General features: G+C 38.9%; 1 protein-coding gene across 1 annotated transcript in view; it reads right to left on the minus strand.

Annotated features, from left to right (window-relative positions):
* VPS41 (VPS41 subunit of HOPS complex) overlaps positions 1-27,777 on the minus strand; it is a 176,779-nt gene that overhangs the window by 124,020 nt on the left and 24,982 nt on the right. The window contains exons 3-4 of the mRNA XM_072965234.1: positions 18,017-18,124; positions 11,582-11,659 (exon numbers count right to left, since the gene is read on the minus strand). Of these exons, the coding sequence (XP_072821335.1) occupies positions 11,582-11,659; positions 18,017-18,124 (186 nt within the window). The remainder of the gene's footprint in view (positions 1-11,581; positions 11,660-18,016; positions 18,125-27,777) is intronic.

Genomic DNA, 27,777 nt, shown 5'->3' on the forward strand with positions numbered 1-27,777 from the left:
CTGGCGCTGATCAGACTTTTAAACGTTTGCTCAACTGACGGGTGTGAAATGGCATCTTACTGTCGGGTTCAATTCATGTTTCCCTGATGACTCTGTCATTACTAGAGAAAGCGAGCATCTTTTTTATTGGACACACTTGGTGTTCTCCATCTGAGAACTTTCTGTTCATACTGTTTGCCCAATTTCTTTCTGGGTTGTTTGCGTTCTCCTTATTCATCTGTATGAGTTTGTTATGTAAGTAATATTTTAACAAAAATATATGTGTTGTTAAAACTTGCTACAAACACCTTATGATTACAGCTTCTGTAGCGCTTAAAGAATCAAAACAAATGAACAAACAAAAACAATAAAGTTTAGATTTAAAGTATTAATTTAAAATGGATAATGAAAATGGATGTTGTCCTAAAAGTAAATCATCACTGTTTTATTTACTAGTAGAAAGATTCATTTAAAAGCATTAAATTTGACTTCCTGGTGACTTCTGATTTTCAGCCATCGCATGAGTCACCCAGATTAACGTTGTTATTTTTGCTTGTAAACAATGAACTTTTTAAGTACAAATCAATTTAGAGCTTTACACAATACTGACAAATTATTTGAACGAACAATTTTCAAGAGTACACAGCCTCATTAGTCAACAACAAAAAAAACCCCCAAAACAAAAAACCAAAACACACTGAATCCATAAATTCCCATTAGTAAGAAATCGAAGCGACAAAGAATTTTTGAATGCTAACAGCCAATGCTGCTGAGGAGATATAGTGACATATTCTCATACAGTGCTGGTCGGAATATAAATCGGTATAACCTTAGTGACGTGAAACACAGCAATATGGAACAAACTTGAAAATTGTTCACAGTGTCTGCCCTAGTGATCTCCCCTCCAACGCTTTGTTATAAAGAAATAGTCACAAGATGCCCCAGCCGAACGCAAGGATGCTCATCCCTGAATCACTCCCAGGTTTTGCATCCTTCACTGGGTGTACAGGGCACTGGGAAGTTGGCTCCTGGACAGCTCCAGGCACTTACAGACCTGCTTTTTTCATTAAGAAACACATTCTATATGATTAGAGGAGGGGCTCGCACCCCTCCCCTAACTCCCACCTGCAACTCAGTACTGGCCAGAGCATCCTACCAAATGACCCAGAGCAACTGCTTCCGGTAGAAATACGTACCCCAACCAGGTTCATCACAGTCATCCCCGGCAGGCTCTTGGCAGAGTCACTGAAGGAGTCCTACCTTGTTTACGAGCATTATGGTCCTGTGGCATCACTCTTGAGCTGTGTGACCATCATGCCCATGGGACAAAAAGAGCCTATCCCAGAAATGGGCCCTCTAAGACCCTGTCTGGGCCCTGAAGCCCCACTTGACTTACAACAGGAGCCAGGAAATCCCGCTGTTGGTTAAGCCCAGCTGAGATGGTCTCCTCTCACTGAGCAACCAAAGTGCCTGGATTAATATATTCATTATTTTTACACTAAGGTAAATTGGAATCAAATTTTTATACCACCTCACGGGGCATTTAATTCTCTCCTGAGATGAAACTCTTCTGGAAAATCTAACAAAATTCTGGTAGACTTTCTGCTACCAGGCAAATGTACCCAAACGAGACATTCTGCCCAGAAGCTATTGCAAACAAGTCCATTTTTCCTGCCTAATATACAGTGCCCATATCCTTGGGAAACCTAAAAACAAATCTGAACCTATCCACTTACTCCACTCCCAGTCATTATATCATTTCCATAAAAGGTGGAGCTCCCCCCAGAAGCGATATACAATACAGAACACGCATCACTCATGCAAATATAGAACCGAAACAGGAAAAAGATACTGATAATACTGGTAAAATCCTTCCACTCTCATGTAGGCTGCATTTTTGGTATTTTCCCCAACTATATTTCATTGGTCAGAAACAAGGAAAATGGTAAACAAAAAAATTTTAAATAGATTTTTTTTTCCTTTTGACTCACAACCTAAAGAAAGGCCAAAGAAACCAGCAACTAGATAATCCAATCCCATCCTGGATGGGTGTCATTTATAATGCCCAGTACCTTAAAGAATACACAACAGTTTGGGCTTACACGGATGCAAATAATGTTAAGTATTTTGAGGGGTAAACATCACCTCTGCGAACATGTTATTCTATTATTTCCGTAGCTTCTCTTTTTTATTTTTTAAAAATTGCTTTATTGAGATATACTCGACATACAATAAAGTGCAAATATTTAAAGTGTAAATTTGGCTAAGTTGTGACGATGTATGCACTCATGAAACCTTTGCCACAACTGATATAATAAATACATCTATCAGCCCTGAAAGCTCCCTCATGCCGCTTTATAATCTCTGACCGTCTCCAAGCAACCAGTGATCTGCTGTCACTACAGATCTGTTTGCATCTTCTAGAATTTTATATAAATGTAACTACATAATATGTAGCCTTTTGAGTCTGGCTTCTTTCACTTAGCATGACAGATCTGAGATCCATTCATGTTGTGGCATACATCAAAAGTTCGTCCCTTTTTTACTGATGAGTAGAATGGCACCGTAAGGACGTATCACATTTTGTGTATCCATTCACCTGTAGATGGACACATCCACTTTGGGGCTGTCATAATAAAAATGACGTGAACATTCACGTACCAAGTCTTCCTACAAGCATATGCTTTCATCTCCGAGGGGTGAAATGGCTGGACCACATGGTAGGTGCATGTTTAATGGTTTTAAAAAACTGCTGAACTGTTTTCCAAAGTGGCCACACCGTTTCACATTTCCACCAGTAGTGGACGAGTTCCGGTTTCTCTCCGCCTGCACAACACTTGCTATGGTCAGTCTTTTAGTGTAATTTTAGCTACTCTAAGAGGTGTTTAGCGGTATGTATTATTCCATTTTACTTTTTTATGTTTTAATAAGAATTTTCCCCCTTTCTATCAATTAAACTAACAAAAGCTAAAGTTTGCCTTCTAGCAAGTGCTAAGAGTTAACAGCTGCCCGGAGATAATGGATGACTTTTTACTAGAGGTATTAACTAAGGATCAAGTGACAGGAATACAACAGAGGAATTCCATGTCTTGGATGGATAGATGAACGAAATCTCCTTTAAGTTCTCATTTATCATAACATATCATGATTCTGTCAAATCAAGAAAACTTGGTCATTATAGCCAAAGAAATCATTTCTAGAGAAGGCTAATAAAATAAAGCTATTCAAATCAAAAAACAGAGCTTGTTTAAGGAAGAAGTAATAATACTGTATTTTGAAACATACTCTGTCAGGGTTTCCAGAGACTAAAAAGGCTATTATTAACAAAACAAACTCAAGGTATAATTATTTGTTATTAAAATATATACAAACATTATGGAGATCCTTAAAAAATTAAAAAACAGAGTTACCATATGCTCCAGCAATCCCACTCCTGGGCATATATCCCAGGAAAATTCTAATTCAAAAAGATACACGCACTGCAATGTTCACAGCAGCACTATTTACAATAGCCAAGACACGAAAACAACCTAAATGTCCATCAACAGATGGCTGGATAAAGAAGTTGTGGTATATATGTACAATGGAATATTACTCAGCCATAAAAAAGAATGAAATAATGCCATTTGCAGCAACATGGATGGACCTGGAGATGATCATACTAAGTGAAGTTAGCCAGAAAGAGAAAGACAAGTATCACATGATATCACCTATATGTGGAATCTAAAAAATGATACAAACGAACTTATTTACAAAATAGAAACAAACTCAAAGACACAGAAAACTTATGGTTACCAAAGGGGAAAGGGGTGGGGGAAAGATAAATCAGGAGTTTGGGATTACCAGATACAAACTGCTATGCATAAAACAGATAATCAACAAGGCCCTACAGTATAGCACATATATTCAATACCTTGTAATAACCTATAATGAAAAAGGATATGTGCGTCTGCGTGTGTGTGTGTGTGTGTGTGTGTGTGTGTGTATGTGACTAAATCACTATCCTGTACACCAGAAACTAATACAACACTATGCATCAACTATACTTCAACAGCAATAACAACAACAAAAATTAACAGACGCTCAAACCCGTATATAAAACCCCTACCTTCTGTTCCATGACATCTGATTCCCATCACTGTTCTGGTTTGAACTGCTTCCCTAAACACTTGGAACTCCAAAGTCGGTCACCATGAAGACACTCATGAAAACACTCCTTTTTTTTTTTCTTTCGGTTCTTCTGCCAGACCTGCTGCTCACATCCCTCTCTCTGCACCTCGCTATCCATTCTCTCCTCTCCAGTCCCTTATTCTCAAGCAACTGGAGGAAAACCAAAAGGGATATGTAGATAAAAAGTCTATGATCAACATTCCTTGCCCTTTCTGATTCTCTGCTCCCCAGGAAGCTTGCATCACCCGACCCAGACTCATTCCAACAATCGAAAAACGCTCATTCATCCGTCAAGATTCACCTCAACTTTCGCTTTCTTCCGCTTGCAAAGCTAAGCACTCTGCCTCCGAGTCTCCACGGTGGTCCTAGTCCTTTGACTCTTCGTACTTTGTGACAAGCCCCTGACCCCCAAAGAAAGAAGCTCCAGCATCAGGCTCCCCTTCTACAGAATGAGTCCACAGGCTCTCTGGGAGTCAGGCCCCAGCCTACTACCCAGTTCAGAGTCAAGTTCCAAAAAGTAACCGACACTTCAACCTTGACATTGAGGTATGTAGAGCACCAAGGTAATTTCATTCAGTGAAGACATATTTTATTGTATTTTTCAGTTGAGTTATTTGATATCTTATTTGTAAAATATGTTAACGCTGCAGCCACCTCGGGGAATTTTTTAATTTTAGTTATATCAGAGATAGTTGCCCAAATGTAGTTACGACTTAAAGGCCAGATATGACAACATTCTGTAAGCATGACGCTTTCGCTATTTTCAATGAGAGGAGCATCCTTAAAGCTGAACATGCTTCTTAGCCGCCTTCGTACATAGATGCTACCAAAGTTATCAAGCTACCTATAAACCACTTAATCCACACACTGGAGATTATTTCAGAAAAAGAGGCAGAAAATTGGAAATACGACTTTCCTTGGCATCATTTATCAGAAGTTTGATTTCCATTTAAGTAATTCTCAGCTCATTTGACATATTTCTTATCACTCAAAATACTGAGTCCAAATATAGAAAACTGATTCTTTAAACACATAAGAATCTGAGGCCTGTCAATCAGCCTTAGACAGTACAGTACAGACACTGGCACATCTGAGCCAACAAGGTACCACTTAGATAATCTCAAAAGATACATGCCCTGTTTCCCAAGTGAGGATGCCACATCTGGAACTGCACACTGTCGATGGGATTTGCTACAGGATGATAAATAAGTACCACATGACCAAGAGTAGAGCAAAGTTTCTTAGTCCAGGATAGAGAGCTTAAGTTTTTAGATCTGCTCCAAGAATTCTTTTAATGAAGAGTAGTCACCCCACACCTTATCCTGGCTACATTATGAATGAGCCTAACAGAGCCGAGCTTTTCGGTAATAATGAAGGCCTGGTATCTGGTTTCACTCTCAGAGAGATGGCCATGCCCATATGATTCCCCAGAATGTGCACAATTATCTTGATGTAGGAAAGCAAGGTGTAAAACCCCAATTATCTGGAAGAGTCCAGATACACAGAACTTTACAGATTTGGAACTATGAGTTCAGCCAAGTTCTATCGATTTTTCACTATTTATGAGCTCTTGTGCTGAGCACCAAGGATGCAGAGAGCAATCACACACAGCAACTGCCTTCAGGAGGTGCACATTCTCTGGAGAGACTGACACAGATGCAAATAACCTCAACAAAAGTACCACATTTTTCTGGAAGTGGAGGTGACAGGCAGAAGGAAATAATTATACCATGTGAAGGATAGTAGAGGTGTTTGTGCAGATTAAAGATGCAATCAAGAAGCTTAAAGGAACACTCAATTTTCAGGATTATATTGGCAAAGAGGGAGATGAGAGAGAAGACAAGTATTTCTTTCGCTGAAACATAAAAATAAAAGACGGACGATGCTATAAACAACACTTACATCTCAACACAAAAGGAAGAGAAAAGAGGAGCTGATTTATATTAGAGATGAGTTCCTCTAAGCCAAAGAGAGCAGCCAAAGGCCAGGGATGCAATCCAAAACGTGGCTGAGTCCCAAGGCCCAGAGAGAGAGAGAGTTGAAACCATGGTCGCTCCCAGGCAGGCTCCAGTCACAAAAACATCTTTTTAAAACTTAGGTGAGGGAAATGTCTAGACACGTGAGGAAGGCCTACATGAACCAGCAGAGGTGGGCAGAAGAGTAAGCAGGCAGGAACCACAGAACACAGAACCAAAGCAGCTCAAGCCCGGTGTCCCTCAAGCCTCCTGACTTAGCACCTTCTATATCTAGAGCGCTCTCTACCCTCTCCTCAGCTTCTACACTTTGATGACTTTATGAATCCCCATAGCAACTAGGAAAGGTCTAAGTATATCTTGAAAACCTGCTAAGTATCACAGAATTAAAGGCTTACTTTCCATAAGCAGGAGCTAAGGTTCTGAACTCCATATAAAAATCTCTAATTATCAATCCACTGGGGAGCTGAGAGTTGAATAACACACAGGAGAGCAGACATTTGACTCCCAGGGACCTTCCCGAGAGACTAATAACAGATGAAGAACCAGCTTCATGGATATGATTCAAGATGGTATCAGCCAATATGCTTACTGGGTACCAAACAGCCCCAGAGACAAAAGAGGGGGAGAAAGAGGGGGAGAGGTACAGCGGGAGACACAACCCAGACCTCCCAAACCTTGAACATGAATATGAATCGACATGATAAGGGACTAACACTGCAAGTGAAATAGTGATAATTCAGGAGTTCGGAGAAAGGAGAAGATATCTCAGGACAATAATCCAAGGGGAAGCACGTGAAGGAAAGAACACGGTTTCATGGAAGAAGGGCATTCTAGAAAAATGTGATTAAAAGGTTGGAAAAAGCATGTCCAAATCAGTATCTGAAGATGGTGAGTAGCTCAGAATGACCAGAGAGCTAAGAAACTAAAACTAAGATTGGAAAGGTAGGTTTCGGCCAGACAACAAGGGTCTTGAATGCTGAGCTGAAAACCAGGACCTGATCCAGGAAGTTGTGAGGAGCTGTCCAGGGTTCTCAGAGACGCTGTGATTAGATAGATAGGTGGGGAGGACAGGTGGAAACAAAGAGACCTCTTAGGACGGTGCTTAAAAAACTGCAGCGTGAGCTAGCTTTCACAGAAATCTGGGTTTTTAATACCATTCGACCATAAGGAAGCACCGAAGATCAGCAGTAAGGAACAGAGTGTACTTGTTTAAAACCAAATCAAAAACAGGAATAGAGTATTAACAAACTCTGCTATCTGGAGTTCAAGGAGAGTCCTGAACCCATGGCTTCTTATAAGAGATAAATTTCCTAAATTTCATATTTATCTTAATATAAAATGCCCAGTAAGCCCTTGTTCTATTTCGTTTTCCTCTCTCTCTCTCTTTTTTTTTTTTGTAACTCTCCACTTTACAGGTATTATCTAATGTCACCGTGATGGCCAATCCTTTTCATTTTCTATTTTCAGCAAAGAAAGAAGACACACAGAGGTAAGGAACAGAAATCTGTCTGGTCAGTGGAATTCTCTGGTCTTCCTCCAGCACACTTAAAAAGAATAAAGGTTTAAAACATATGGAACAGTGCTCCAAAATAATTTGCTCATTGCTTCAAAGTAAGTACTCCCAATTAGTAAGCTGTAAATTACTATGCTTAAGGAAAGTGGAGGCTCTTAAACAGAAAGTACTACCGTGATTAATGACACTATATGGGCAGAGATACCATGAGGGAATTTAAAAGGAATCTGAGATCCTCTGAGGATTTTGAAGTCACATGTTACACACTGTGTTAAGGAATTAAGACAACCATTATTCAGGAGACTACGACCTGATCTATATTCAAGGGGGCAATTTTCTTAGCAACTTGAGCCTCTTTACATGAGAAACTGGGCCTATTTTTATTTCAATCTGTGATTTAAGTAAAAGTGAACTGTATCAATTAAATCAGAATTAACAAAGTTCTATCTAGAAAAAAAACTTAAAAAAACATAGATGTGTGGCCAAAGCATTTTAATGAACATATATTCTGAATATCCTTTTGGCTGTATTAAAATCTGAGGACCAACATGCAAAATAAATCATCACCCTAGTGGTTTTCACTTTTGATCAACAAAAGAACCAGTCATAGATGGCTGAATAGCACAGAACCCTCTCTATCAACCTTTTCATGTAATTATAGAAGAATATACAACTGTAAGAATCATCTTAGTGGCATGATTCGTTTAAACATAGATCCCTGAACAAGACACCAAGCCAGGGATGTGCTGGTATTTAGAGGTGAGCAGAAGAGACATAGGACAATGTGAGCATTGCTCAGGGTCAAAGACACACGTGTATTTCCATACGTGTGTGTGCGTTATTGAGGTATAACTTACATAGAATTAAGCTCACAAATCTCAAATGTGCAGTTCAGTGATTTTTACATACGTACATACGTGGGAAACCATCAAGACAGAGACTGTTCTCAGCACTTCAGAAGATTCTCCCTGTGCTCTCTCCCCGGTCATTATCTGACCTCCACCATCATAGTCTGACTTTGCCTTCTCTTGACCATCATACAAAAGGAATCATACAACATGTACATATATTGCGTCTAGCTTCTTTGGCTAAACATTAAGACAGTGAAATTCATTCCTGTCTGTTGCCTGTGTCAATAGTTTGTTCATTAATTCAACTTCTAAGAATATACCACCATTCGTTTACCCATTCTACTACTGATGAACATTTGGGCTGTTTCCAGTTTGGAGCTATTACAAATTAAGCTGCTATTAAACACCCCTTCTACACATCTGTATTTTTGGTGGATATACGCACTGCATTCAGTTTTCTTGAGTATATACCTAGGAGCGGAACTGCTGGGTTATTAGGCAGATATATGCTTGGCTTTTGTAGCATCTGCAAAACAGCATTTCTCCTGAAATATTAATGGGAAAACAAATAACTTTCTTCAACACGCAGAATGATTTACTTAGTTATTTCTTCTTCTATATCATATATATTTAAAGGAAAGTTATACAATCTCTAATGCAATGATTCTGTTCCAACACAAATAGCAGAACCATCTGGGAAACCTTTTAAAAATGAAGATTCTTTATGCCCCCGCCTTCTGCCAAACAAAACCCTATTGATAGATGAGAATTTTGAATTTCCGCTTCCTAACTTTACTACTACAATCAAAAACTTCAAATGCAATAAATGGGTTGAAGAGATATTTCTTAGGAGAAATTTCTAAATGCTATGCAAATATAAGGTATTATTACTTTATCTAACTTTAATTTGTTTAAATTACTGTCACCTAGAAGTAAAAACCAAAGTCAGGGATATTTATTCACTAACTTTTTTTTAATACTTGTTTCACTTTTGCTGCACTTCTAATGAAGGAACAGTTCTTGAGTGAATACGACAATCATTAACATCCAAAGAAAATCTATAAATTCAAGTCATAACAATAATTTTTTAGATTTGAAAGAATCCTTTTTTAAGAGGAATGAGAGTCCCACAAAGCAACCACATCATGGGAAACAAGAAGATAAAATAAGAAAGGAAAAAACTCATCTGAGATGAGAAGCTGAAGGCTAGGGCTCCTTTCAAAAGATACTGGCATTCTGAAATTTGTCACCTGAAAATCACATGCTTAATATGGTAATGGTCATGCAGACCCAGGGCCTCACAAAAAACTTCTCCACCACAGACGATTAAACTCTTGTGTGAAGGAAACAAACAAAAAGAGCACCGAACCATCTTCCTCTCCTGTCAAAAAATAAGTGCAAAGCTATAAAGAAGTTAATTTTCAAAGATGTCATAGAGGCAGGGCTGAAAAAAAAACAAAGAACCAGAAATTACCTGGGAAAGGATGTAGGATATACCTAGCATAAAACCGACAGCAGAGAAGATGTAAGAAGGCTTATACTGAGTAGATTCAAGGGCTGCATGAATGAATGAATGAATGAATGAGTGAGTGAGTGAGTGAATGAACAAAGGCATGAATAAACTCCTACAGTATTTCCCTTGGCTTCTCTGTTGGCCATGGAACTAGCAGTGTATGCATGCCCTGTGAACCTTAGCAATCAAGCAATTTCGATACAATATTAAAAACAGTTACTTAGAAGCAGAGTGTAACAGAATCACTGAACTGGAGATGGAAATTTAAGAGACCATCCAGGCAAGCTCTTTTCTCAAGGTGAGGAGACAGAGGTAACGCCAAGAAAAAGAACTCTGTCCAGCACCAGCTCACGTTTTACTGGAGGGCAATGGAAAGACTAAATGCTTACTAAATCATCAAAATGGGTGTCCAGTGTCTAGGAGGGAGAAGAGGGAGGGTCAGAAGTGTATCACTCCTGTCTGAAAGGGATGCTGAATCAAAACAAGAACCCACAATTTGCTGGATGGATCAATGTGATTACAGTGCGTAATTCCCTTCCTGGACTAGTCCAAAGAGTCTAAGGATTCTGTCATCATTCTGTGGTTCCATTTCTTTTCAGCAAAACAAAGCAACCAGTTTCCTTTCACAAACAATGTGTCAGCTTTAGAAACTGTGGTCTCCTTTATGAACTACACCAGTACCTTATGACAGATCTTTCAACAAGTGCTGATGCTTGCTTCAAAAAAGGAGTATCTGCTCCCCCAAATGATCACATTTTTCATCCCAAAGGTTCATATTCACACAACCATGGACACTTCTGATGCTTTCAAGGCACATCTTATACACCAAAATCAAGCTTCAAATTCAACCTTTCCTTCATCCGTGGTGATTCCAAATCACAATTAAAGAAATAAAGAGCCTGGCTCTTCTCTTTCAGTCAGTGTAATCCCCTAAGAGTCCAAGCCTCTAGACATTCACATAAAATATTAGCTTTATATATTTAGAAGAGATAAACTAACCCAGCAAGGTTATCAATCACTTTTCAATTTCATTTGGCATCTGGAGAAGATGATGGGGTACATACTAACAACTGACATTAGTCATCAAATGAGGAGGTTCACACTTTAAGGATTCCACAACCACCCCCCAAGTATGTAAATTAGAACCAGTAATCACCAATAAAAGCAATCATTTTTTCATTTAATGACAATTCACCTAAACGTTCTACACCATTACAATTTAAAATGAACACACATAGGAGTACTTTAAATGCTCCATTTAAAGCCAAACGGATGACTATAATTAGAGAACTGCAATTAAACAGATTTATAAAAATAAATTTTTAAAGGAGTTTACATATAAGACACCCAGTGAAAATATATAATGTGTGTATATATATATAGACCTTTTTCTTTATAAGTTCACCATTAAAATTTTTAGCATAAGGTATAAAGTTCAGAGTTAATCGCTTAGCACTCTGATTTAATTGGTAACGATCCTTTCTTTAGGCTATTAAAACCCGTGGCTAAAACGAATACCCTAAAACACGAATTTCTACCTGAAATTTAGCTCACACCTTAGTTTGTACTGTATACTTACCACATCGAACTTCTGAGTGATGTTCCCCTGGACGTCAAGTAAATAAACCTTGCCATAATGTGTGCCCAGAGCCAGGAACTGTAAGAAGAACAGAGGGGTCAGTTTCTTAATGTACCATGAACACACAATTACTAACCAAACCACCTTCGAAGTCAAGACTCTGAATGCCTGAGTGATCTGCGATGCCTCGGAAGATAACGCGTTCCTTCGAGAAGGCTTGTTTCCAGCTTCGAGGAAATAACAGAACAGGGCCTACTTTATTGCGATCGTGCAAGCTAGCTGTCAGAATGACTCATGGGGACCCTCGTCTACTGACAACTGATGGTGTGTACGCGGTCTGTACACAGTGCCCGATGGACTGAGGCAGCAAATTAAAACGCAGCCGGGAAAGCACGGTCAACCTACAGTTGCGTTCTGTGTCTGAAGGGAACGATTAGGAAACTCCCCTTAATGTATGGCAAATAAATGTGCAAATCTGTGCTCTCATTTATCAAATACGCACACCCAGACGACAGACTATTATTTTTTGGAAAGGAAACTCCATGCCATTTTGAGATGAAAAAACTCTGACTGCCATCATTAGAATGCCTCTATAAAAGTAAATGGATAATATTAAGTGTCAATGTTTTCTAACGGAAAAAAACCCTCTTTTCTGTCACACAAAAAACCGCTGAGCTACATATTCATTTTATGACATAAAGCTAGTTCATAACTCCCACTCTTTCATTAATTCTTGGAAGTAACACAAGACAGACGAGAAGAAACTTTTTAGGACTACCTGACACAGAACAAGAGATTTCTCTTCCTTTTCCTTTCTCTAAGCATCACTCAAATAGCTCCAAATTCTATTTCATTGCAGGTGAGCATGCTTCGTCGCAAACACTAATGAAATGCTCAAATCTACTGGTGCTACTAAGCGTTTCAGGCAAGCAGCACCATCTTTAAAATATATACATAAATAAATAACCTTACGGAAAGTCAAGATTTAAAAGGATTTAACAAACTGGAATTGCTTAAAATGAAATTTCAGATCAGGCCCTTAAAATATGAAGCCACATAAAAGGGGAGTCACAAAAAAAAAAAAAGGGAGAGAAGGGGTTCATTAGAAATTCATCCCCTGCAATGCCTTTCACTCCTGCAAGGTTGCCTTTTTTCAAGAAGAAAAAAGTCCCCCGGGTGAGAAAATCAATACTGGTTAATAAAACATCAGGTGTGCAGACATAACTAGGAACGACCATCCCGCTGCACAGGCCTGCCTGAATGCACCAGGTGCCAGGCCGATTAGTCATCCAGGGCCAACAGCGAGCCGGGTGAAAACGGATGCCTGCGCCCTGCAAAGGGGAGGGGATGAGGTAATTCTGAGGGGAAATTAGTCGGAATATTTAAACCCAATGGGGAGGTCTCCTCCAAAGCAAAAGAACATTCTAATCAGAAATAGAGGACTCAGATGGTTGTGTTTTGTTTTTTTCCCACCCTCAGCATAGTGACACTCCAACATTATCTGCAAAGAAAAATACCACGGAATACTAGCTACAAGCAATACTCCACTGCATTCGGGGGCTCTCTAGCTGAAAGAACGGGTCTTCAAAGTTCACTGCACCAGACTGACTATTTGACGGTATTGATTCCCCTCATGAATACTGTATTTAGTTGGTAAGAAAACAAAGGGGGCTTGGATCCTTAAGATGCTTCAATAATGGGTCATTCTCCAGTATCTCTATGAAGGCCATTCCGGAACTTCCAAATCATACTTTATTTTATCAAAGTTTTAAAGGTTCTATGCAGACTATTTTACCAAAATATTAATTCCTTCCTCCCCTCTTTTTTCCCCAAAATTACTAGTTTCTGTCATTTAATATTTAAGATAGAAAGGAAACATAAAATAATTACTTTGATTTTACAGTTTCAACCTAAAGCTAAAATTACTTTAGAACATCTCTGAAAAAAAAAGAATGCAGTGGTCTTTATGACAAGCTACCTTTTGTTTAGGAAAACATTTCATCCTTTTTTGGATTAGATAAATTATTGCTGTTCTCTTTTAGAAACAAATAACTTCATGTGCTCTTAAATCAAGTTTGATAAGGCAATCGTATAGTTCTTATAAAATGTATTTAACCACCAAAACTATCAGTCATCCTTTCATTTGCTAATGCTTTCGGTAAGTTAAAATATAAGAAAAAAATGCAAAATCACAAACATACATATAAATCCTTTAAATATGACTCTCCTTCCAGATGCTGAAAGCCTTGTGCTTTTTTTTAACTTAATTCTTTTTTCTTTTAACCTGAGAGCACTTAAAATTCAGCATGGGTGAAGTATAAACATAATTTAATTAGCTGCTTTCATGTTTAAATACAGAAACTTGACTCATTTTATAAACTATCATTTGGGCAACCAATCCTTCTGAATCATCCACTCACATAACTGCTTTTACTCTGAATAACTGGACGTTTTGTAAGGAGAGTAGGAGAAGCGATAAGCAGTGTTTTCGACCCCACGGAAGAAACAACAATTAGCATATTTCAAATGTGCTCAGCTGTACAGTGATACCCGTTGTTTCACACTGCACTTCACAGTATTCAAAGCATTAGAGCAAGGGAGGGCCTTCGATTACACACAGGAAATAAGTTCAGGGAGTTGATGTGACTTCCCTGGAGAGAATCAATCAGTGGCCAGAGAGCTAGGGCCAGCTAAAATATCCTCAACCCGATCAGAAGCCTGGGACATAGAAACAAGGGCCTCAGATCAAGAGTGCACGTTCGAGAAGTTAGCACTGTTTACAGTTCCCACCGTCAGGTTCCCTGGCCAAGTTGGATTAAATATGGTGTTAATGAAGTTTGGTCTCTAGGGAGGCAAACTTTTTCTCCAATTCATCCATTCAGTGGTTTATTCGACAAACACACAAAAAAAGCACCTATAATGTGCTTAGACAATAAGCAAGTGTGACTTAAAAGGCTGATGGTATAATGACAGAGACTGATATAAAAAACTGGTTAATTAAAATTAAATGTAAAGTGTGTGTTTAAATGTTAAGTACAAGCAACCCTCGAACAACAGTTTTGAATTGTGAGGGTCCCTGATGCCTAGATTTTAATCAATCGTAAATAGCTGGCCTTTGAACAATGTGGGGGTGAGGGGTACCAACCCTCCCTGCAGTTGAAAATATGCATATAATTTACAGCAGGCCCTGGGGATCCACAGTTCCTCCAGATCAGTGGTACTACAAGTGGGGATTCAACCCACCAGGGACCACGGAGTACTGGAGTATTTACTATTGAAAAAAATTCACGAATAAGTGGACCTGAGCAGTTCAAATCCACGTTGTTCCAGGATCAACAGGCCCCGTGGAACACCAGAGATGTCAGCTGCACTGAAGGAGGAGGCAGGCAGTAGACACTGGGGCAGATGGGGAAGGCTTGCGGTAAAGACCACTTTAGGCAGAGTGGATACAACTTGCATGAAGGCATGGAGTCTCATAAAAAGCAGGAGAGTCAAGAAATTACAAGTAGTTTTGCATGGTGGAAGCAGCCAAGGGAGGAGACAGGCAGTGAGACTGGAAAGGTTGGTTTAGAGGAGGCATTTGGATGTTTATGGATGAAAGGAAGCGAAGCACGGGAAGGCAGGGGAGGTGCCTGAATCATGGAGACATCAGGAGGCCAATGAAGAATTCCAGGCAGCGGGGAGTCCACCATCAGATGTGAATTTAGGGAAGATTATTTCAGTTCAAGGAAGTGTTATAAATGGACTAGAATGAAATCAAATCTGAAGGAAAACAGACTGGCTCACAGTGTGTTCGTTAGTTCCTGAGAGAAATGATGAATGCCCCAACTAGAAGGTCCGTGGCGCAGGATGGGAGTGGATTTGAGCAGGCGGCTGCGGGGAGAGGGGGGATCCAGGCAGAAGATGCTGTAAGAAGAGCCAGGGGTGGCTGCCAGGCCACCACACCTGCGGTAGAAAGTGGTCAGACATCGGGCCAATTACGCAAGGAGACAAAATCTCAGAGGGCCTTAATCACCACACTGAGGAGCCCAGACTTCATTTTGCAGATGATGAAAATCAGACCAGGGTAGAGAAGATGAGTGCATTATGGACATGCTGAGTTTCAGGTAAAAACAGAACAAAAGGTAGGGCTGTGTAGGAGCCCCTTGGATAAATAAGCATGCTATTCTAGGGAGAGCTGGGGTGTAGGTGGCCACAGAAATCATGAAATTTAAAATCAAGAAGAGTACAGATTGAGAAGACACATAGACAATGGGACAAATCTTGAGAAAATCAACGTGGAAGGGAAGGTGGAGGTAAAAGAAAATGAAAGAACCAGAAGACAGTAAAAGAAATGATCAAGAAAATGATAAGAAAATGGTGTCACGATAGAGAAATTTTGAGGTGAGGTCCCCAGTGGCAAAAGCATCGAAATGTCTGTGAACTGGTGAATGAACAAAGTGTGTCCTGTCCACAGAATGGAATACTACTCAGCAATAAAAAGGAATGAAGTACCGATACGTGCTCCATCACGATTGAACCTCAAAAACTTAAGGGTAAGAAGCCAGACACCAGAGACCAAACAACGTATGATTCTGTTTATATGAAGTAACCAAAGTAGACTCATCTCTAGACACAGAAAGTAGATTGGTGGTTATGTGGGGCTAGAGTTATGTCCGCTCCGTGACAGAGCACACATCGCTGGAGAAAAGGGAGGAAATGAGGTGAGGTGAAGAACAAAAGTGAACAGAACGGTCCTTAAACAGGAGGGAGAAACGTTCCCGTGGGTAAGGATGGGCGTGGATTCAAATGAGCTGGGAAATGGCTCAGGAATGGAGGCTGATTCTGCCCGATAGTTTCAATTTCTTAATTAAACAGAAATGACATTGTCCTCTGAGAGTGAAGGGATCATGACTGAGGAGGTGGACTGAAGACTAACGGAGCTGATTAAGGACAAGTAAGTATCAGTCCTTGTAGTGACACGCGCACCGCGGCACATGCGATGTCCCCGCACAAGGCCGGTGGCCCTGGACGTTAGAGCGCTGACTCGGGGCTGAGAGTGTAGCTGGGGGCACAACGAGGGTCAAGGATGTAAGAGAACTGAAGCTGCTGGCAAAGTTAAGTTAGGATAGTTGACCACTCGACAGAGACAGAAAGGAAAAGAGAGAATAGATTAGTGATCAGGGCTCCAGAAAGTCACAAAACAGGGTTAATGGGAAGATGAACCCAAAAGCTTGAAGGATAAATGGGTAACAGAGGGCGCATCGAGAGATTCGTAAGTTCCAGGGACGGACCCCTCCAGAAAGGGTCCTCGAGGGTGGAGAGACGAAACAGGGCAGAAGTGAAGTCGTTGGTATTCAGTTAGGTTGAAAAACCGCAAGGTCAGTCTTCAGTGAGTGCAGGAAAGTGACAAGGAAGCTGACAGGTGGTGGCAATGGGGAAGGCTGATGGCAGGCACCTCCAAGGAGGGGTTTCTGGTAAACCAGATGGAGAGCATGTATTCCACCAGCACACTGAGCGAATGCAGGATTGTCTACCATGGAATGAAATCTGTAGCAAAGAGGAACTAGGTGGAGGCAAGGAGGCTGGGAACAATGAGATAAAGCCAGGAGATGGATCAGAGCTGGGAGTCTGCCCTTGGTGGAGGTACCAAGGTCACTCACAGGGCTCAGTGGGGAGAGAGAACACCAGCTCAAACTGCCTGGCCTCCAATATTCCAATTATGAGACAGTTTTGCTCCACGAACAGGCTAAGGGTCCCGTACTCAGAAAACTGGTGGGGGTTTGTTACAGCAAAGACCCAGATGTGGAGTGTATTAATTCTTTCACATAATAGATAAGTAATCATTTGGGGCCTTTCAACTGATTCCAAGGCCTCTCACGTAATCTCGTCTACTCTTAGGAAAGCAATGAGCTCTACAATGTTGCTAGTCTTACCACTTTCCTTCTCTCCTACTCTTAAGATTTGAGGAATTAAGCAACAGAGTTTCCAAGAACCACTTGCTACAAACCTTTCACATCCATCGTCGTCTTTCACATCCATCATCATCTAAACTCTACCTGATACACCCTTGCAGGGTGTGTGTGTACACAAATACAGATATATACTATCTCTGGTTATTGTTTTGATTTTTTGTTGGCGAGGAAGGAGAAAGAAAGAATGGCAGGGAGACACAATCACTGTTAAAAACAAAAACAAAAACACCACCACCAAAAACACCTAGACTCTGAAGTATAAACAAACCTACAACAGAAACAATTTCTGGGGGGAGGGTATAGCTCAAGTGCTAGAGCACATGCTCAGCATACATGAGGTCCTGGGTTCAACCCCCAGCACCTCCTCTAAAAATAAATAAACCTAATAACTTACTTCCCCCCAAATAAAATTTAAATTTTTTTTTTAAATTTTTAAAAAAGAAATGATTTCCAGAAGCATCCTCTACAAGGGCGACCTTACCTTGTCGTGGACTGTCATGCAGCTGGCGGCATCCTTCTGAAGGATTTCGGTCACCCCATTGGAGAGCCTTTCATACTTAAGTTTGGGCTCCTCTTCGCTCTCTTCTTCCTGCACAGAAAGCAGAAGGAACGACGGCCATCACAGACTGATCTGAAATAGTCAAAAGGCTGAAAACACACATCTTACGGGGGAACCAGAGACGGTTTCCTCAATGACCGTCAACAAGCACAATTGCAGTTAAAGGTTAAGATCCTCTTGTTTCATTTTTCCAACTGGTGTGTCAACTGCTACAGCTTCAACGGCAGAAAAAATTCAAAAGCCGGAAACAGGACTATATAAACTTACTGTTGACAGCAATCAACTTCAGCTTATTAAATACCAAACTGTCCCCCTATGCAGACAAAAGCCAACAAAAGGTGGGTGGGCAAAATGCTTGCGCCCGTGTGACCTCATGGGCATAAAACACAGCAGCGAGATAAGACTGTAATAAACCTCTAAAAGATGTGAATTTTGCATTTCAAGAGTGTAAGTATTTTTGTCAGACTTGAGATCTCATTTTAATTAGAAAGATAGTTACAAAAAATCAAAGTCAAAACAATTGGAAATTTGACATCAAGTGTATACTTACCTTTGAGATACAAATATTTTCATATTTATTTTAAAGAGTGGATAAACTATGAACAGTCATTACTTTTTAATTTATACTATACTATGCAGTTTACTTTCAACTGAATAAACCTACTTATGCATTAAAACTTTCTTAGTCATTTTGTCTGTACTATTACTAACTTCATGTGTGCAACCTCACTGTTGATACAGTATCATAAGACATCCTTAATCCTCAGAGTTATAAAATTAGGAATCTATATTGATTATAATGGGCATGAATTAATAGATCAAGGATAGCTATACAAGTTATTACAATGATTCAGATAAATATTTCATTTTACTGCATCAATTTGTAATGAGAAAAGAGAAAACATGCATATACCAACCACTGTGATAGGATAAAGCTGCCAGAAGTTCACAAAAATAACCGACTCACTGACATTTCCTTCAGTGATAATTGTGGAGTCCTCACCTTCCAGCTAGCATGTGGGTAGCTTGAGGCACATCAATGCTCCCACCCAGAAAAACTAGAAAAGCTTAATGAAATCTAGAGCAAGACCAGAATAAGGCAACCTGAACTAGAACAGTCAGGATTCCAAGGTGGTGGAGAAACCGTGGCTAGGCGAGCTGGCATTCCACAGCCTCCTCCCTGGAGAAATTTATCAACAAGAAGCAGAGAACCCAATCTCTGCCTGAAAAGATAGACACTCCCAGGGGCAGGGAAAGCAGCAAACCTTCTGGTACTTGTGGGGATAGTGTGACAAAATTGGAGACTTGATGGGCTAAGGCTCTGGTCGAAGAGAGAGCCAAAGAAGTGAGATGGTTACGCAGCCACTTTCCCCAAGGGACACCTGCCTATTTCCAAAGCAATAAGAGGTACGAGGCGAAAAAGAAATCCTCAAAATTGCAGAATTGCTGCCTTGATGTGCTGGGAAGAGAAGAATGAGAGTTCAGGAGCCATCAGGAAATGAGGTCCCAATGAATAACTACAGGCTCTCATTTGGGACTCCTGGTCCCCAGGCGACAGGACCAATAGCTTACCAAAACTTCCATCTAGCTCTGACTCAGCTCAATCCCCGACTAGAGTAAAGAACATATAACCTCTCTCTATAAAAATAAATAAAAAACAAATTTCTTCTCTATAGCACAGGGAACTATATTCAATATCATAGTAACCTTTAATGAAAGAGTATAAAAACAAATACGTGTGTGTGTGTGTGTGTGTGTGTGTGTGTGTATATATATATATATATATATATATATATATATATATATATATATGCACGACTGGGCTATTATGCACCAGAAATTGACACATTGTAACTGACTATGTGTCAATAAAAAAAAAGAACATATAACCCCAACTCCATCTGTCCAGGAAAGGAAAAGGTGACTCCTTGGAGAAAGAGTACTAATGGGGCTTCTACAATTCCTCACTTATGATACTGAGAATTCAATAAAAAGTTACCAAGTACGCCACACGACAGGCCCAAATGACTAAAAATCAAGGAGAAAAAAAGTCTGTAAAAACAGACCCATGGGTGACCTCGATACTGGAGTTAGCAGAAAAGGACTTTAATACAAAACTATAACAGGAAGGGAGGGAGGGGGGAGGGAGGAAAGAGGATGCATAAAATAGATGAAAAGATAGAGATTTTAACACAGATCTGTAAAAAAAGAATTAAATGAAAACTTCAGAATTGAAAAATGTACCTGAAACTAAAAACTCAATAGCTGGCTCGACAGAAGATTAGTGAAGCAGAAGACAGGATTAGTGAAATAGAAAACAGGTCAAAAGCTATCCAAAGGGAAGCCCCAGAGAAGAAAAATGGACAGAAAATACAGAAAAATAATTACGTGGAACACAGTGAAAAGAGCTAACATACAACACAGTCCCACAAGGAGAGGGAAAATGGGAGGGAGAGGGGAGAGGAACAACTTTTACAGAGGTAATAACTGAGAATTTTGCAAAACTGTTAAGACATCAAGCCACAAACTCAAGAACCTCTGCAAATCCAAGCAAGGAGCAGTAAGAAGAAATTCACACATACGCACATCACAGCAAAAAGAAAATGATGTAAAAGAAACTTGTAGAGTAGGAAGTACTGGGCCCACTGAAGACTGTAATACTGGTAAGGCACACAAATGGTCAGAGACCACCAACTTAGATGCTTACAGAAGTCTTTATCTCTGAGGCAAAGAACTACATCTTCACATGGAAAAGAGCTAATTTCTGGATAAACAGAAAGGATGAGCTACATCGAATATCCTACTATAGACTTAACATTATAGATCTCATTTCATCCTAACTAAAAAATTCTGATGAGTTGAATATAATTACCCCATTTTACAGATTTTCAGTAAAAACTGATGATCAGTTCAGAAACTGATGATTTTAGGTAATTTCATTAAGACAGTGCATAGAAGGTAAAGTCAAAATTCAAATTCAGCTATGAATGCTCTAACGTCAATGTCTTGTATAATATACTACCCCAAACTCCTACGAAAAGTACACCACAAATCACAACAGATACCTCTACAATTTTTATGCTTGCAAGAAACTATAAATTAGGTGTTCAATAGGAAATGTTTAAAAATGTGTTTATTTAGCAGGTACATTAGTTATTTATAGATGTATAACATAGGACTCCAACATTTACCAACTTAAAACAACAATAAATATGGATTATATTTAACAGAGTTTCTGTAGTAGACAATATAGAAGTGGCTTAGCTGGGTGGTTCAAACTCAAGGTCTCTGATGGGGTTGCAGGCAAGATGTCAGCTGGGCATCTGAAGATTTGACTGGAGTTGAGTATTGGCTTCCAAGATGGCTCACTCCAATGGGTAGCAAGTTGATGCTGGCTGTTGGCAAGAGGCTTCAGTTCCTGGACTCCTGGACCTCTCCAAAGGGCTGCCTGACTGTCCTCAGGACATGACGGAGGTGGCTTCCCCCAGAGTGATCCAAGAGAATGCACAGTGGAAACTCTACTGTTAGGTATGACCCACCCTCAGAGGTTACACACTGACATTTCCCCAATATTCCGTTGACCATACAGGCCAGCCACGACTCAGTGTGGTGGTGGGGGGAATAATCAGAGGTGAGGATCACTGTGAGCCATCGTGTGGGCTAGCTACAAGAGGAGTAATAATATTTTAAGAGCAATAAACCTTGTTTAATAAAACATCAATATTCCATGTCTACCGATGAGCTGTCTTAAATTTTCTTCTTCAAGTGTACACAAGGTATTAGTTGTTTATTTAGGAAAAGGGTGTTAAAATTAAAGATGGCATGCCTACTATTAACTTCCCAAGAATAACTTTAAGAACTAATAGCAACAAAAGGAAATATAATGTGCCTGATTATTTAAAAGAACTACCTTCCTTTAAAAAGGTACCTAACAGTAATCAGCCCAACCCAAGAAGCTGCTGCATATCCACAAGTGACCTGTTGTTAAAATCAAATATGAAATAGCTAATTAACCAAACCTAAAAAATGGAGAAAAAGGAAAATTACAAAACAAATAAGCACTTCGACTTACATATCTACCAGCAAGAAATCATTACAAAGTTAACACTAAATGTAGCCCAGATGATGTGTGCATTCTGAAGTAAATGTGTTAAATAAAAATTGAATCCTGAATGTTAGTCTTTATAATAAGACGCCACATGTTGTTCAAGTCTGGACATCAAATGTGCATCCAACGTGAAAAGTTAATTCTAGCCTCTTGACGATTTTGCATAAAAGCACTCATCCACGGACCATTAGATAAAGTCACTGTAAATAAGGTTCGCCTGTCCTATTTATAAGTGAAAACTAAATAATTTCTCTCACATAAATATACAAAAATAAATACTTTCACAACGCAGTTCACTGAAGCATCTGTGCTAGGCTTCGAAAACCATAAATAAAATGAAAACTCCAACATTGATGTAGTATTTCATGCTTTTCTGACAGGTATCTTTTATGTTAAGTTAAAAGCAGGCTAAAGGTGAATTTTTAAGGTGTTTCCTGCTTCCTGTAAACAAAGAAAATGGAAAGTGATTCAAAAATACAATTTGCGGAGGTTATTCCACTGCTGTAGACTATATATCACATTTTAAATAGAAAAAAAAAATTTCAAAAAATCAGGTTAGATTTAATATGGAGTTTCACTGTAGAAAAAAATTAAACAACAAAAAAAGACTTTTCATGCAATTTGAACTTCTATGGCAAACAAGCCAGTGTTAATATAAAGCAAATCAATAATTTTTGTTAAATTTTAATAATCTTGCAAGCCTACAAATAAAACCATCAACAGTCTGAGTTGAGATGACAGTTAACTGCGTTTCTATGACAACCTAGAGGAATGGTACAAGTTCTGACTTGCAGCTAAGCGAAGATATGAAAAGAGTGACATTTACCCATACAAGAAAAATTTGCAGCTTTCCTTTACAAAGAATCAATTCCTCAACTAACATGGATTTTCACTAAGTGTATAGCACGTTTAATTAAAGACAAGTCCTTCAGATCATCCTAGACGATTCTCAAACACTATCTGAAAATAAATTTTTTATCACAGTCATTTTTACTGAGTTTTAAACCTAAAAGTGAAAAACTTGCTTTTAGGAAAACAGATTAAGGGCAAACTAAAGACTCCTGTCTGGCGAACTAGCTAGTAATTTGTTACTAACACCATAAAGCAAATTTTCACAGCAGAAGTCCTGTCACCTCACTTAAGACTTACATTGCAAGAAGAATATTGTACTTTTCATATAATTTAAATTTTGTGGACAGAAAACAATTTTTGGTGTTTATAACTGATTTTTCACCCTGTTTTAGCTTTACCCACATCTTTCACACACCACTACATTTTAGGTACCACTCTGACAGTTCAAATGAAGACCTGAATTTTACTTAAAAAAAAAAATGTGTCACGTGAATTCAGGGGGTTAACAGAAAGATCATTACATTTTCTATTGTTTCTATTAAGATAAAACTTAAATTTTTATTTCTGGATAGGATTTCTTTATTAAAATACAGCTCTGTTTTATCTGGTTCCCCCTACCCCGTATTTTCTACATATATGGAAGAGGTTGGGTGAGAGATTTACAAAGCCCGCGTTAAGCCAGTGGAAGATACCACCAGTGGAGGGCTCCTCGGCAATGCACAGTCTCACTCTACAGAGATGCCCTTCATCTCATCCAGCCTCACCTACAACAAAGACCTCAGCTGAACCTCCAGGAATTTTAATAAGATGATAGGTTTAGTTGATTTCATGTCATCAACTACGTATGACCAGGGGCAAATCCTTTTAATAAATATCCAATGTTTTAAAGCTAGATACAATAGGGAACACTAACATTCCCAAAAACAAAACAAAATTCTCATTGTTATTTAAAAAATTGCAGTTTGAACTTCCATAGGAAAAAAAAATAAAGTGTTTAAAAAAAAAAAGCAAATCAATAATCAACCATTGGTCTGAAGGTATGAAGTAAAGGCTTTCCTCCTCTAGAACACTGTCTCTAGAATTCTAATTACCTTAATAAGAATTGAAATACTCAAACTTGGTAGTCACCCTTATAAGTTTAAGATATTTTTAAAAAGCTATCAAAATCTAGTGTCGGAATTTCTGAATTTTAGAAAATGTGTATTTTACAACATTTTCTCTCTCGACAAATAATTCACTTCTTAAGAATCTCCATGATATACTAAAATATTTTCTTTTGGATCACTATTTATCAGAGCAGATTGACAAAGAAGAGAAAATAAGATAAAACACAGTAGGTGCCAAATACAGGTAAGAATTTTTTTAACTCATGAATGAAATTACACTGCTAGTCAATCAAAACACATAATCTGACTCTCAAAAACATAACTAACAGTTTTTAAGGAACAGATCTATTCACTACAACAGTAGCTGTATCAACTTTATTATCAACAAAGGTAATACAAAGTCAAGAACGACATATTATTATGCACATACATTTATTTGAAACTACGTTACCAGTAAACATACATGGACAACAAAGGGCATCTCCTATGTCGTATCAGTCTTGAAGTTTTCTATAGAACAGGAAACTGTACGAATGACTAAATGTAAGATTCAAAATTAATCAGGAACTAATGACTTTTATTAGCTTCGTATCTGCTCCCAGCCCCCATGAATGCCACCTCCTTAAAAGGGCAGGAGCAACTATTACAGGATAGATATAGCTCTATTACAGAAAGATGATTTTATTTACACACAAAGATGACTATCTGGTAGGAAAGATGGCTTCATACATCCTTCTAAAATGTCAAAACATATCAAGAAAACTACATAAACAAGCCAAGAGAGTAACTTCTGGTTTCCATTAATAACACAAGGTATTATAGCTGCCTCAATGACCAAACTTTTTAAGAAAATGACATGGAGATAATGGAATTCATCTACAATAAAACAACGGTGGTCAAAGCTCCCAGGATGCCTTCCCATCGGACTGGTGATAGACAAGCAATTACATTCTTATATGAATGCAAATAATATCGTTACATTTCTTTGCTTTCAAGCAACACTGCCATTACTGAAAACATATATTAACCAAAGGAAAAAAAAGAAAGAAAAATTAGAAGCTGATAAATGTAATCTAGATGATATGGATCTACTTTTTCACTTATGTAGAAAATTCAGATGAGTCCACTCAGATCCATATACTATTTTTAAAAGCTTAAAATACCTATGGTTAAATAAGTGGTTCTCAACTGGAGATAATTTTGCCCCCTTGGTCATTTACTTGACAATTCTGGGGACATTTTTGTTGTCACAACTGAGTTGGGGGAGAAGGTATCACTGATATCTAGTGGATGGAGGCCAGGGGTGACATTAAACTTTTTTTTTTAACATTTTTATTGATGTATAATCATTTTACAATGTTGTGTCAAATTCCAGTGTAGAGCACAATTTTTCATTTATACATGAACATATATATATTCATTGTCACATTTTTTTCTCTGTGAGCTACCATAAGATATTGTGTATGTTTCCCTGTGCTATACAGTATAATCTTGTTTATCTATTCTACAATTTTGAAATCCCGTCTATCCCTTCCCACCCTCCACCCCCTTGGCAACCACAAGCTTGTATTCTATGTCTATGAGTCTGTTTCTGTTTTGTATTTATGCTTTGTTTGTTTCTGTTTTTGTTTTTTTAGATTCCACATATGAGTGATCTCATATGGTATTTTTCTTTCTCTTTTTGACTTACTTCACTTAGAATGACATTCTCCAGGAGCATCCATGTTGCTGCAAATGGTGTTATGTTGTCGGTTTTTATGGCTGAGTAGTATTCCATTGTATAAATATATCACTTCTTTATCCAGTCATCCATTGATGGGCATTTAGGCTGTTTCCATGCCTTGGCTATTGTAAATAGTGCTGATATGAACATTGGGGTGCAGGTGTCATCCTGAAGTAGGGTTCCTTCTGGATATACACCCAGGAGCAGAATTCCTGGGTCATATGGTAAGTCTATTCCTAGTCTTTTGAGGAATGGCCATACTGTTTTCCACAGTGGCTGCACCAAACTGCATTCCCACCAGCAGTGTAGGAGGGTTCCCCTTTCTCCAAAGCCTCTCCAGCATTGTGACATTAAACATCTGACCACGGACAGGACAATCTCCCAGAGTGGAAAATTCTCCAGCCTAAAATGCCAATAGCGCCAAGGTCAAGAAACCCTGGGTTGGGGGAGGATATAGTTCAAGTGGTAGAGTGCATGCTTAGCATTCAGAAGGTCCTGGGTTCAATCCCCCAGTACCTTCTCTAAAAATAAATAAGCCTAATTATCCACATAAATAAATAATTAAAAAAAGAAACCCTGGGTTAAAGAAATTTCACCAGATTAAAGATTACACAGACTTTAAAATCTGTTTTCAAAGACTATTTCATAACAAGGGAAAATGTTCTCAAAAACGTCTTTAGGTGAACAAGTGGGTCATAAAACCTGCTTTGCATGATCCAAATGTTATTAAAGAAATTTATATACCCATGTTGGGGGGGGGGAAGCAGTGATGAGAAGAATAAACACCAAAACAGTAACCTTCCTAAGCTTCGGCTTCCTTTTCTTGAGGATGGGAAGATAACAGGACCAGCATCGCAGGGCTGCTGCAACCATTACAGAAGAGAGCAAACAAAAATCACTACCCTGAGCTACTGCTAATATTTTCTAAGTTTTCTCAAATAAGCATGTGTTATATTTATTATAGCCATAAACGCTATTTTGAAAGCCATTGTACAACATCCTCTCCAAAACTTCCTATCTACTGGACTAAGATGCTTATCTCTCAAAGCTGCTTTCCTTACTGTGCGTTTAACGCTTGGAATAGAAAAGTGAGAAAAAGTTGAGCCTCTAATAATTGAGGAGCTCTACTTAAGATTCACAAGATATGCAGTCTTCATAAACCCTGCTCTCTCCTTTGCCCCGTAGGATCAGCATTTCATGTTCAATTCAAGGAGGGAAAAAATAAGGTGAGGGTTTCCATGCCCTGAGCCACACACCATAAACAGGATCAACTCCCATCATTTATTTTATATTGGGAAAGCGATAAGAATATAGAGAGGAGGGGGAAAAAATGAGAAAAGCAAATAAGCTTTTCATTTCCTTCCAGCCACATGGAATAACCTTACCAATCTTCAAGACATGCCATTCAGGTGGACAATTTCCACCACTAAAGCCACCATAACCCTCTTTTTCCTTTCTTCCCAATATCCCCTGCTGATCACAAGATCCTAAGAAGCAGAGTTTATGCCTTTTCATTGTTCTGAACTTCACCTAACAAAACTGTGAGTACCTAATAAAGACCAGTGAAAACAGAAGTACATCGTAACGGCAGACCGAGTTTAGTAAGAAGCTTTTCCGAGACGTTCTCATTTAGACTTCCACGCAGGAAAATCCAAATCATAGAATAGGGGCTAAAAGGAACCTCAGAGACCATCTAAATCATGTGTGGTTTTACAGACACCGAAGTCGGGGAGGGAGAAGGGGCACAGGCAGGGAGGTGGAGGTACCAAACATAGGAAAAACCAAATAGAAGTAGTAGCAATAGAGGTCCTGCAAACTCAATTTTCATGAAACATTTTTATTTATTGATAATTTATATGTTTCTTGTTATATGAAAAAGTAAAGTGCTACAGCT

Source organism: Vicugna pacos, chromosome 7 (genome assembly GCF_048564905.1).
Source record: "Vicugna pacos chromosome 7, VicPac4, whole genome shotgun sequence".
Lineage (NCBI taxonomy): Eukaryota > Metazoa > Chordata > Mammalia > Artiodactyla > Camelidae > Vicugna > Vicugna pacos.